This window comes from Sapajus apella, unplaced genomic scaffold (genome assembly GCF_009761245.1).
Source record: "Sapajus apella isolate SASKATOON/1434 unplaced genomic scaffold, GSC_monkey_1.0 scaffold29, whole genome shotgun sequence".
NCBI classification, from domain to species: Eukaryota; Metazoa; Chordata; class Mammalia; order Primates; family Cebidae; genus Sapajus; species Sapajus apella.
Window position 1 is genome coordinate 7,500,931 of NW_022436969.1, and position 13,137 is coordinate 7,514,067.

At 40.9% G+C, this 13,137-nt stretch overlaps 1 protein-coding gene across 6 annotated transcripts in view; it reads right to left on the reverse strand.

Annotated features, from left to right (window-relative positions):
• The window catches only part of LOC116561406 (calcium-binding tyrosine phosphorylation-regulated protein), a 36,829-nt gene that overhangs the window by 12,187 nt on the left and 11,505 nt on the right, over positions 1-13,137 (reverse strand). For 2 of the 6 annotated variants that reach the window (XM_032293177.1, XM_032293176.1), the window contains exon 4: positions 2,243-3,526. In XM_032293177.1, coding sequence (XP_032149068.1) covers positions 2,259-3,526 — 1,268 coding nt within the window. In that variant the 3' untranslated portion in view covers positions 2,243-2,258. Of the gene's footprint in view, positions 391-1,172; positions 3,527-13,137 lie in introns of those variants that run through there. The other 4 variants (XM_032293178.1, XM_032293174.1, XM_032293175.1 and 1 more) reach the window with 3 other exon arrangements.

Here is a 13,137-nt window from a genome sequence, read left to right on the forward strand (position 1 = left end):
TTAGAGTATGTTTCTGGAATTTCCCATCTGCAGGAACAGCAATGGGCCCTTGCACTGCAGCATATTTCTTCAAGACATCTGACGAAACAACAGCATGCCCAGGAAGAGGTTCCCATTCCTGTGCTTTCTGAACATTTGAGCCTACTAAGATAAAAGGTGGGGCACTGATCTTCTTTGTGTCGTCCATCACATAAATTGGAGAAGTGACTGTTGGTGGATGCTGCAGAAACTGCGGATCCTTAGGATTAGATATGTAGAGGGTTGCTTGGGGGAAAGGCCCAGGTGCAGGTGGCGGTGATGAGTGACTTTGTTGATTCTTATCAGTTAGACAATAAAGGGTCCACATGTTGGAATATGGTGGTGGCTGTTCTGGTTCGCTTGCTGCCATTGCTACAAAAAAAATTTTGCAGAAATTAAAGTTTTGGTCTATCAGGCACTATGCATAGTAATGTCTTTGTAAGTCTCTTTTACATATTAAAACAGCTGTAGTGATATGTACCACAAAGCATGCTATAGAGAGGGCTGCATAATTTTGTTTGGCAATGTGAAAGAGATTCTCTACAGTAGGGAAAACGAGAACAGTTGTTGTGGTGGCAAGTGGGAGGGACGCTACAGTTGTGGCTGAAGAAGCGAACCCATTCTAAGTTGCTGTTTCTAGCTACTTCAACTTTAGACATGGCTTCTATAGGATCCTTGTAAAGGAAACTGGACCGTCAACACAACCTTTAGCTTTACCCAAAAGTCAACTGAGTGTAGAGTGTGTTAAGCTATTAAAGGAAGTGTTAATGCATCTGCATAGTGTTTTCTTTCCTAAAGAAGTTAGCACTAGGTATCATCTTCACCACATAATCAAAATATCTCTGGCCCTATCACAGCCACCATTATCTCCCATTAATTTGTTACCACACATACAAAATCACATAATCTAGGACTCAGAACCCCAGAGAGCACCACTTTTAGGCAAGACTTGAAATCATAGGTGCTAGGTGGCAGTGAAAGGCTGGTTGGTCCCACAGGGGTTCTTTGGGTTGAGAGAAAGAGGTCTAGGAGTGCCATCTATCCATTATGCAAGTGTAAAAGCCAGATCTTCAGTTGTTTCACAAGGAGGGAGGTTTTGATAATCTGAATTTTTTGGTTACTATCCCTTTAGTATTGTGGACAACTCTATTATACTTTAGAAACAGTTAAGCATTTGAAAACAGTGACTTGGTCTGGAAGTACTGCTTAAGCCACAAATATAGCACCAGTTCCACACACTCCACTCCCAGCACTGTCCTCTGCCTTTTCAGCTGTGCAGAATCCCTGTCACACTGCCAGACAAAATGTGATCTTTTCTAAACACCTGCTTTGCCAACACTTTTTGAATCCTTCTGGCTTGGTTAAGAGTTTTTGCAAAAAGAAAACATTGGCTCATGCATGTCCCTCTATCCCTAAAAAGAGAAGGGCCCCTGCAATTATCCATAAGGCAGGAGGGTGAGCAGACCAAATGCCATAATTAGAGATGAAGGTCACATCATGTCTATATCACTGGAAAACACGGTGATAGTTCAGTGGCCAAGAAAACAGCTTGATTTTTGGCACTTGCCAGGGAGAGGGAACTGATCAAAGGAAGCCAATTAAGTAAAATGCATCTATTGCTGTTCAAGTGCCGGGGTATCCTTTGTGCTTCTAATACCTCCCTGCTCCCCTGACCTTTCCCCTCTCCATCTAGCTATGAAGCTGCTCTCTCAGCTGCAGGAAGCCCCCAGGCAGAAAACAAACCCATGGTCCAGCACCCCAAACCTGGTTACAGAGGTCTCCTGATTCAGTGTGAAAGCAAACACGCCGCCATTTTTTCACTTTTTAAAATGCCACAGCCTATGTAAATGCACTGCTATAGCTTTACATTCACAAGAGGAAAATTTCAAACCAGCACCCCCTAATTACAGTTTTTTTGCAATCAGCATATTTAGATCACATGAATATATTTTGTACCTGACAAGAGGTTATGATGTTGACAACATAATATACCCAAAAGAATAACATAAAAGTGCTAGATGACCAAACTTTGAGGCCAGGCTTTGGGAACATCACTTTAAAATCACTCGTCTCATAGTACTAGAATTTCAGATACAACAAAGCCTTTACATAGCTTTGACATTTAAAAAAAAAATCCGAAAATAAAGACTGACCAATCTGCAGGGAGCCTACATAGATGGCTACCTGAAATGCAATTTGTAATGTAAATATCTGATTTTCTTACCTGGCTTCATCAAACCTTATTCAGCTGTTGGTTCCCCTTCTGGTTCGATTTCTGGTGCAGTAAGACCTTCTGGAGCAGAAGGGAAGGGGCCACTAGATGATTTTACAGATGTACCTGAGTGCACTGCTTCTGCAGCTTCCCCAGAGAGCACAGGTTTGCCTTCCATCTCCTGGGGTGCAGAGTTTTCCCCGGACTCCTCCTGCCCAGTATTGTCAGAGACTATTGAAGTGATCGCCACTTCAAAGTGCAGAGATTTTTCAGAGCCTATTTTGATAGTGCCCTCTGCTTCCAGGGGTTCTGCAGGTACCTCAGGCTGACCTTTCAAAGATGTGTCTGAGAGCAGAGCTGTTGCTTCTGCCTCCATATATACTGAGGGATATTTTTCATTCTCCTCCAACTGTGCAAGTTTTACAGATTCTACAGATTTTTTAGACATGCCAGAGGTTGTCTTTTCTACTACAGGTTTGGGACTAACTGGTGGTGACTGCTCATTTTCTTTAAGACAAGCAACTTGATCAGTGAAAGGGATAACTATTTGTTCTGGCAGTTGCTCAACATAAACAACTCCTTCAGTCACAGGCACATCATTATAGATAGATGATATATGAACAGTTGACATAACCTCAATATCAGCCTGCAAAGGGACCTCAGGAGCTTGATCATAAGCAGGAGGTTCTTGTTCATCCTGCAAGGGGACTGAGGAAGCCGTTGATAGTTCAGCCTCATTTTCTTTAGGTTGAGAACCCAAATCTACATGGACAGATGTTTGGCTCACAACCTGCACTTCTAGTACCTTTCCAGAATACACAAGAGGAGCAGCCACCATGACATCTTCAGCAGCCTCTGAGCTCGGCACCTCCTTGATAACAACAGGCATACTGGTTGCCACATCCACCATTAAAACATCAGATTGATCAGAATGAATAGATGAAACTTTACCTAACATCTGAGCAGCAAACTGAGCTGGGTCAGCTGGGACATAGGCAAACTCTGGTGAGACAGCTGTTGGAGGCGGTGAGGTGGGTGGGCTGGTAGTCTTAGGGGTAGCTGCTTTGGGAGAAGAATCATGAGCTGCTTCAGTTTGCTCAGCACCTAGCTCAGCAGAAGTTGATGATGGAAACTGGGTGGTTTTGTCATTATATCCTGTTCCGGTTACATTGTCCTCCTCTGTGTCTGTAGATTTTTCCATCCGTGTAGGTACTTTAGATTCTACAGATGTTTTTTCCGGTTCTTTTAAACATTCTACTTTCTTCGGTCGTGTTGATCCTTCTGACCACTTCTGTACTAAAACACACAACCAGATGGGTTAATTAGCATCTATGCCCACAAAAAAATATTTTTACAGAAGGCAATAATAGGGGTGTGGTGGCTCATGCCTGTCATCCCACCACTTTGGAAGGCTGAGGTGGGAGATCGCTTGAGCCCAGGAGTTCAAGACCAGTCTGGACAACAGTAAGACCCCATCTCTATCCCCCACACTGCCTGAAAAAAAAGCAATAATGGGTTGAGCATTCAGACATCAGTATAGACACAAATACAAAAGAGTTTTCGGCTTTGTTTTCCAACATCTGTAATTTAGTGTGGGTAACAAAACACTCCTGTCCTTATCTACTCCAAGACCCTCAGTTCATTTTCTTAGAAACAAGTGACTAAACAGGGCAGTGGCAAAACTAATAATCAGATATCATCATAAGGTGGTCAGCATCAGGAGAAAGATAATAACTTTTTGCCTAGAAATAAGGAAGCTGAAAACCTCCATGGAAAAAGCTTCTGATCGAACTTCTTCACAAAACTGGGGGAAGAAGCTGGGTGGGAGGGAGATCAACTTTCATCTTTGTTGGTTTAGTAACTTAGGAATGATATAGATGCTGCAGATTAATAAGGGGAATCCTCCATTTAAGCAAATTGGTATATAAAGTTTAACTTAATGAATTGATAAGCTAGAGGACTATAGGATTTTTTTTGCATTAGGAAGGTCACATATTCTAATCTAAAAATGGTAGCACCTGCCAGTGATGTGTGATCATGTAGCCAAAGACAGACAACTGACCCAGCCAAGAGGAAACGGAGGATATCTCTAGATCTGAAAGTGCGAACTTAAGTGAATCCTCAGGCATGAGGAAAATTCTCATGGGTTGGAAGGACACAGCAGCTCATGACATACACAGAATCCTAGAGCTGGAAAACTGCTGTAATATTTTATGTGCATCACCCACATACCTAACTACCTTAGTCGTTACTCATCAAAAGTTTTCACATCTGCTTGCTAAGAATTTTCCTTTGGGAAGCATTTCTCTAATATAATGAAATTTACAGGAAAAGCAGAATTTGCTTCACAAGAATATATTAGGCTCAAGTAAAAACTTTGTCTGGAGACATGTTTTCAGTAGGTTCAGCTGCATTCCTAAAAGCAGTGCCCTGTAGTGTCTCCTTTGACATTGGCTGATGTTTTACAGATTCAATTAAGATTTCTATTTCTGGACATGGACATTATACCAAATGTTCACATGCAGAGAAAGATTCAAAAAGAGAAAGCCACATCTGTCGTTACCTCCCTCTGCTTAAAACAATAACCTTATTTTGCTAATCATTCACCTCTTCAGGACTTTCCTATCCACTTTTCAGGAAAGCCCTTTTACCCACCAACACATTTGACTGAGTGCCTGTGCTACATGTAAGACTGTTTTAGGCACTGTTGAGGATAGAAAGACTATTACGATGAGACCTCACATAGCTTACATTTAATAGGGAAAATAAGATAAACAAATATAGGTTAAAAAGTACAAGTACCTAATTGGTACTAATAAAGATCTTGGGAGTTCAGAGGAGGGGGAAAAGTCTTATTTAAGCCTGTCCTTGGGAGAGTTACTCTTATGCTTAGAATATAGAAAGCTACAAAAAACATTGTTTCCATCATAACAACAGGAAAAAGCCAAATAGATAAGCCACAAAATCATAACTTTTCTTGAGTCCAGCAGAGAGCTGAAGTCAAAAGGTAACCAAGTAATCTGATTTCAAAAGAGGAACCAACCCCTCCAAGGAGAAAAGAGATATAAGAACAGTCTCAGCTATAGCAGGGCCCAGAAAGAATATGCTACCATCACACCAGCTGTTAAGAATGTACCAGCTATAATCTTTTTTTTTTAATTCAGCTATTGAAACTTGTGTATGTTCTGCGAAGTTCTACCAGCTCGATCTTAATATACTGGCAAAGGCCAAAGGTGCACTAGATGTCAGTCTGGGATTGCCTGGGACTCCAGAACCAAGGAAAGTTCATACTCATTAGCAAACATTTTCCACAGGCCTCAAATAAAAGATGGAGGCAGGTGGAAGGCCAGAGAGAGGCTTCCTACCCTCAGAGCAGAGACAGGAGACACTGGCCCAAGACTGACCACAGAGAGAAGGCAGAGTTTGGCTACCACATGGACAGAGGGCAGGAACACTGAGAAAGCCCCGTGTCCAAAGCCCAGGTGCACAGGTCCAGCCTAGGCCTAAGGCCAGAACAACAGGGAACCTCCTGCCCTGCCAACCAGCCCAGCACTGAGAAACGAGATACTGGGCTGCCACCAGGGGAGGGGGCAAGAGCTTGGAGAGAGATGCCATTTGTGGCGTACATTGGCAGAGAAGGCTGAAAGCTGAGAGGGAAACACAGATGCTGAGAAACACCCACTGATACCCATCTCCACCCTCAGCAAAAAGTCTTGGCAGCCCTCTCCTAGAAGGACTTGAGGCCTGTAGTACAGTGAAGGTAATGAAAGTAACAACAAAACCCAAGCCCAACTCCTAACCAGGTTGACCTCCTCACACCCACACCAATTCAAGCCTTCCTGTTTTCCCCAATAAGGTCTTAAATTCCCCAACCACTGATTTACTTACCATGAGCATTTTCAAGAATGCAGCCATTCTAGGAACTGGATTACTGCAATCCCTACAGTGCCTACACTGGACCTATCTGACAGCTTGCTTGTGATATGCTTTAGGCAACTCTGGAAAGGACCACGTGCCCTTTTAATTAAAAGTGTCTCTCTCACAGGTTCATGGTGCCTGAAATTATGTCTAGGAGATTATTAAAATGATCTATTTTTTAAACATTAAAAAAGCTCAATATTTTTGTCTCTAGAAGTGATTAAACAAAAATATCCCTTATAACCACCATTTTGGAAACGTAAAGCATTATATAATTATGAATCCTTAGTAATTTACCAGGAGATTTATGATATTGTTTTCTTCCCTGCAACTTTTCTCATAGTAAAAAAGTTAATGAGAAAACCTAGGTTCCAGTCCTGGCTCTGAGATTTAATAGCTGCATGATTAATTCAAGTGTTCTGAGCTTCAGGCCTCTTCATTTGCAAAATGGGGACTATAACTCTGACTTCATGGAGTTTCTGTGGACATTAAGTGAAATAATGCATCTGAAAACACTGAATAAACTGTAAATCACATATAAGCAGGGAAAGAATGGATTAATACCCAGTTAAAAAGAGATACAGAAAAGTTTGGAAAATGTGGTATCAAATTAAAAACTCTAAATCTCAAATATCTTTAATTCAGCTTAAAAGCTATAAATCTCAAATATCTTTAATTCAGTTTTGATTAAAATGAAATTGGCTATTTCCTAAACTCGGTGGTAAAATACAGGATGTTTTTTCTTTATACATATGTGTGTTATATACTTATGGATTTTTTCAATTAAAAAAATTGATACCAGATGCCTTAAACTTTTATAGTGCTTTTGAAAATGCAAACACTAGGTCGGGTGCGGTGGCTCACACCTGTAATCCCAGCACTTTGGGAGGCTGAGGTGGGCGGATCACTTGAGGCCAGGAGTTGGAGACCAGCCTGGCCAACATGGTAAAACTCTGTCTCTACTAAAATTACAAAAATTAGCTAGGCACAGTGGCATATGCCTGTAATCCCATGTACTTAGGAGGCTGAGGCAGAATTGCTTGAGCCCAGGAGGCAGAAGCTGCAGTGAGCTGAGATCATGCCACTGCACTCCAGGCTATGCAACAGAGCTAGACTGTGTCTTTTGAGTCGGAGTTTCACTCACGTTACCCAGGCTGGAGTGCAATGGCGCGATCTCGGCTCACCGCAACCTCCGCCTCCCGGGTTCAGGCAATTCTCCTGCCTCAGCCTCCTGTTCTGGGATTACAGGCATGCGCCACCATGCCCAGCTAATTTTTTGTAGTTTTTTTAGTAGAGACGGGGTTTCACCATGTTGACCAGGATGGTCTCGATCTCTTGACCTCGTGATCCACCCGCCTCGGCCTCCCAAAGTGCTGGGATTACAGGCGTGAGCCACCGCGCCCGGCCTACTGTGTCTTTAAAAAAAAAAAAAAAAAAAAAAAAGCAAACACTAGACCAGCCATCTGGCTTTCTTTGGATTATGTGGAATACCTTGAAAGAATATTGGCAATTATATACTTACTAGTTACCATACACATCTAATATACATCTATATTGAGTTCATGTGATTATCTATTTATTAAGAAGGATAAAGAGCTTTTCTCTAATGTTTTAATGTCTGCTTTAAATGCTTATAACAATTGCTGACTTGTAACCTTGAGATTATGTTGGTTGTAGAAGACAGAATTTCTTAAAGCTCTAGCCTAGATTTGCTAAAGGTTGATCTTATCAACCTCATGAAGATTAACCCACTATGACTTCGGTGATCTGGTTCTACTTAAAGCTGACACAACTATACACACTAAGAATTAGGAATATAACTAAAGGCATTCCTTCTTGTAAAGAAGTTCCTTTTTAAGTATAGTTAAATGACTCAAATTGGTTAACTTTAAAATTCTTTGCAGAATCCTGATTTTCTATGAAACCAATAAGATAGAGATAAATTCCAAGCATACAGTATTTTTTGAAATAGGCATAACTCACATGGAGAGTCAGGGTACTAGGGTACATAACTGCCCAAGAAGCCTAAGGAAAAGGACATATTCTGGCATGAAATAGAAAATCTGGAAGGCTATCCAAAGACTAGAAGTGTATAAGCAGCAGGGCCTAACAAGATATAGGAGAGGCTGTGTTAAGAATTGGAGGTGGGAAGTGGAAAGAGTGCTTAAAATCAGGAATATGTATGGTACCTAGTCTTTTAAGAGTTTAAAACAGAAGATTCCAACTAGTCTGTGTTGAACTTAATGGAATGAAAATGCCAGAGACTATAAAGTAGGTGGTTTGTTTCTTTTCTCCCCTCTTCCTCCTTTCCCTTCCCTTCCGTTCTTTCTTTATTCAACAATCATTAGTTGTACTAGTATGTGTTGGACACTGAACAATCAAAGAGGAATAAGACTTCCTAAGACCTCAGTTCAATTAAGGATAGAGAGACAGACAGATGATTGATTATATGCCAATGTGGTCCATACAGTGACTGAAATATGTATGGGGTACAACAACTTTTAGGTGATTTTGGTTCAGCTTTAGAAATGAGGAGCAGGTGTGAAAGTGGCTAGTAATTTGGACCGTAGGAGGTGGAAAGCAAAAGATGGCATGGCCAGTTTGAGGGAGAATGCCATTCAGCATATCCTAGGTAATCTCTCCCATGCCATGCCCTTCTTCCTTCACTCTCCTCTTGGTTCTCCAGCGCTACCATCAAACTTCTCTGTGCCACAGAGAGCAACACCAAATGCAGTTTGGCATCTCTTTGGCTTTGTCCTTTCCTCTTTTCCACTGAGAGTACTTATAGATGTAGAGGAGATATTTTTATTTATTTCAATGTCTGGGAGGCATTAGTAATTTAGAAGCCAGGACCAGGGATGCTAGAAGTCCTGCAATGCATGGGACAATTCTGATCTCCCTTACCATAAATTTTATCAGCCTCGTCTAGCCTGTGGGACAGAAATAGAAGTCTGCTGGAAGACTTGTAAAAATTTTCCTTTCTTAATGAAAGGAACAAATGTCACTAGTGCTACCACTTTCTTCTTCTTCCTGATGTAAACATAGGCATAACACCTGCAGCAATAGCATGAGGGGACATGTAAAACATCCTAAGAATGATACAGTAGAGTGCCTAGATATGTGATGCTTATTATTAAATTATATTAGGGGCAGAATGAACACCTTTTCAGATATGTTGTTTTCTTAAAGTTACTCTTGTTTTTTTTTCACTTGCAGCTGAAAGCTTTCTTAACTGATATGAGGCATACATTTGTAGTAGTAAAGGGACGTGACAGAGGGGGATTGTGTTAAGTGCTGCTCTTTAGATACCATATCTGTTTTTTATTCTATGACTTCCATAATACCCATTCTGTCTGGGTACTTGTTGAATTCATTATCTTAAGATTTACAGCTACTAAATATCTGTACTTTTTTAAGCTTTCTGCCCATAAACATCTGGGGTGTGTCCATATACCCTCTCCTCTGTAAAAAGGAAAAACAAAAACAAAAAAGGCTGATTAAAAAGAGGAAGAGGATTATTTTCAATTTCCTACATTATAGTCATGTCATCTGTGAATAGTTTTATTTCTTCATAGGCCTTTCCTTTTTTTAAATTTGTTTGCCTTATAGCACCGATTAGAACCTACAGTACAAAGCTAAAAAGAAACAGTGATTTTGAGTATCTTTGTCCTCGTCCTACTCTTGAGGGGAAGGCATTCAATATTCACCATTGAGTATAATGTGATCTGTAAGTTTTTGTGTTTGTACCCATTCCTAGATTTAGGAAGTTCCCTTGTATTCCTTATCTGCTTATACATTTTCTTTTTGAGACATGGTTTTGCACTGTCACCTAGGCTGAAGTGCAGTGGTTTGAGTACAGCTTCAGCCTCCTAAATATCCAGGACCACAGGTGGGTCACCATGTCCAGCCAATTTTTAAATAAATTTTCTGTAGAGACAGAAAATTTCTCACTATGTTGCTGAGGCAGGTCTCAAACTCCTGGCCTCAAGCGATCCTCCCACCTCAGCCTCCTGAAACGCTGGTATTGCAGGCGTGAACCACCATGCCCATTTATAGACTTCTCTAAAAGCATTTCTTATAGAGCAGGTAATGCATTTGTCTCAGTTTTTGTCTGCCTGAGAATGTCTTTATTCATTTTTTAAAGGATATATTCACTGGGTATATATTCATTCTAGGTTGGCATTCTAGGTCACTTTATGTCATTCCATTGTCTATTGGCTTCAGCTTCTATGGTTTCTCTTAAGAAATAGGCCGGGCGTGGTGGCTCAAGCGTGTAATCCCAGTACTTAGGGAGGCCGAGGCGGGTGGATCACGAGGTCAAGAGATCGAGACCATCCTGGTCAACATGGTGAAACCCCGTCTCTACTAAAAATACAAAAAATTAGCTGGGCATGGTGGCACGTGCCTGTAATCCCAGCGACTCAGGAGGCTGAGGCAGGAGAATTGCCTGAACCCGGGAGGCGGGGGAGGCGGAGGTTGCGGTGAGCCGAGATCGCGCCATTGCACTCCAGCCTGGGTAACAAGAGCGAAACTCCGTCTCAAAAAAAAAAAAAGTCTATGAAAAAAAAAAAAAAAAAAAGAAATCAGCTATTTGTCTTATTATTGTTTCCCTGAAAAGTAAGGTACCCTTTTATCCCTCCACTTGCTCTCAAGATTTTGTCTACCTTTGTCAGCAGTTTAACTATGATGTACCTGTGTGTCATTTTCTTTGTATTTATCCTGCCATGGGTTCACTAGACTTCTTGAATCTGTAAACTAATGTATTTCAGAGTGGGAAAATTCTCAGTCATTACGCTCCCAAATACTACTACTTTTCCATTTACTCTTCTCCTGTGACTGCAATGACATAGACTTTTTTTTCTTTTGAGACAGAGTCTTGCTCTGTTGCCCAGGCTTCAGAACAGTGGTGCAATCTTGGATCACTGAAACCTCCGCCTCCCAGGTTCATGTGATTCTCATGCCTCAGCCTCCTGAGTAGCTGCAATTACAGGTGGACACAGACTTTTTGACAATGTCCCACATACATCTCTTACATTCTTTTCTATTTTTCTCTTTGCCTTAATTTAGTTGTTGCCTGTTGGCCCATTTTTCAGTTTCCTAATTTCGTCTTCTAATAAAGCCATATAATTTTATAATATGCAGTTATGGAATAAATGTTTCTTATTTTGTAGTTTCTAACTCTGTTGAAGTTCTGCATCTTTTCATCCATTTTTCATCTTTTCAAAATATCAATCATGGTTATTTTCCATCCATTCATGTAGTAATTCCAGTATCTGGATATTCTATGGGTCTGCTTCTAGTGAGTGTGTTATGTTTTAGCCCTTGATTATCAGTCACTTCTTCCTGCTTCTTTTTTTTTGAGATGGACTCTTGCTCTGTCACCCAAGTTGGAGTGCAGTGGCGTAATCTCAGCTCACTGCAATCTCCACCTCCCAGGTTCAAGCAGTTCCCTGCCTTAGCCTCCTGGGTAGCTGGGATTACAGGCTCCCGCCACCACGCCAGTTAATTTTTGTATTTTTAGTAGAGACGGGGTTTCACCATCTTGGCCAGGCTGGTCTTGAACTTCAGACCTCATGATCCACCCACCTTGGCCTCCTAAAGTGCTGGGATTACAGGTGTGAGCCACCGCACCTGGTGAAATGTCTAATCATTTTTAACTGTATGCTGGAAACTATAAATGACACATTGTAGAGGCTCTGATTGTTATATTCTTATACATGGTACTGATTTTGTTCTAATAGCAAATCAATGTGATCCTCTGGAGATGTGATTATAAATTCTGTTAAAGTGTTCATAGCTCTGCTTTGTTCTTACTCCTAGCACATTTTGTTTATTCACAGTGTATGACCTTTCTGAGGTCTCAACTGAATTGCCAGGGTTTCACAAAAATCTCTTATTTTTGGCTGGGCCCAACCTGCATAGCCTCTCCTAACACTGAATGGTTCTGATCTTTTGACTTAGCTTTCAGTCTCCCAATGGCTCTTTTCTGCAAAACCTCATCAAGCCTTACTCTACATGAGGAGCTTAGGAGTTGGACAAAAACCCAAGGGAAATTTTCTTTGCAAACTTTTGGAGGTCCTTTTCTGATAATGCCTCCTTTCTGGTACTGTCACTCACATCCCAGCCACACTGGAAGACCCAAATTCTGCTTCTCTGTCACCTCTCCCCCTACACATTTCCCTGCACAAGAATTTGAAAATGTCCTCAGGAAGAAAGCCTCTGTGAATATGGGCTGAATTTCTAGGAATTCTTTCTCCCAAGAATCTAGGTACTGGACTTTGTTTTATATAATTTGTATAGTTTTTATGTCTGTTTATGATAGGAAGATAAGTCCAATACTGACTTGTCTATCATAACTAAAATGAAAATCTCTCCCTCTCTGCTGAGTTTCACTTAGCACAGCATCTGGAAATTGGCAGGAATTTAAATATTTGTTAAATGAAATAATGGATTGGACTTCAAGGATATGTAGGATTTGAAAAGTTAAAAAGGAGTGAAAGGAACTCCTGGGAAGAGAAGGAACATAAGCCAAAATCAAATGATTTTAAATTTCACATTTCAGGAGATGACAGATTATCTAAATATATGGCATATGAGGTCTATGAAATGAGACAGATGATTGCAAAGGTAAGGTAGACTGAAATCATAGAAAGCTTTGCATGCCATGCTGTTGTAAAGGGGTCAAAATTTATATACTGTGACTTAGATATGCCAGAAAGTATTACTTTAACTGCTCTCATCTTGCATTAAAATGCCCACTTCCCAATGGCAGAACTTGATCTTAGTTTAAAAATCTGTCCCTTGTAGTTTAAAAGTCTCTTTTGGTTAATTAATGAATCTTTTGGGCTATTGTTCCTTTATCAAAGGTTCTCCTCTTTCGAAAGAGGAAATCTGAGTGCTGGAGAAAGCTCTGTCTCTGATCCACATGCCTTTTATGCTGGCTCTCCATTACCTCTGGTAAAGGCATAACTGGTTTCTGGTGTTTTTGT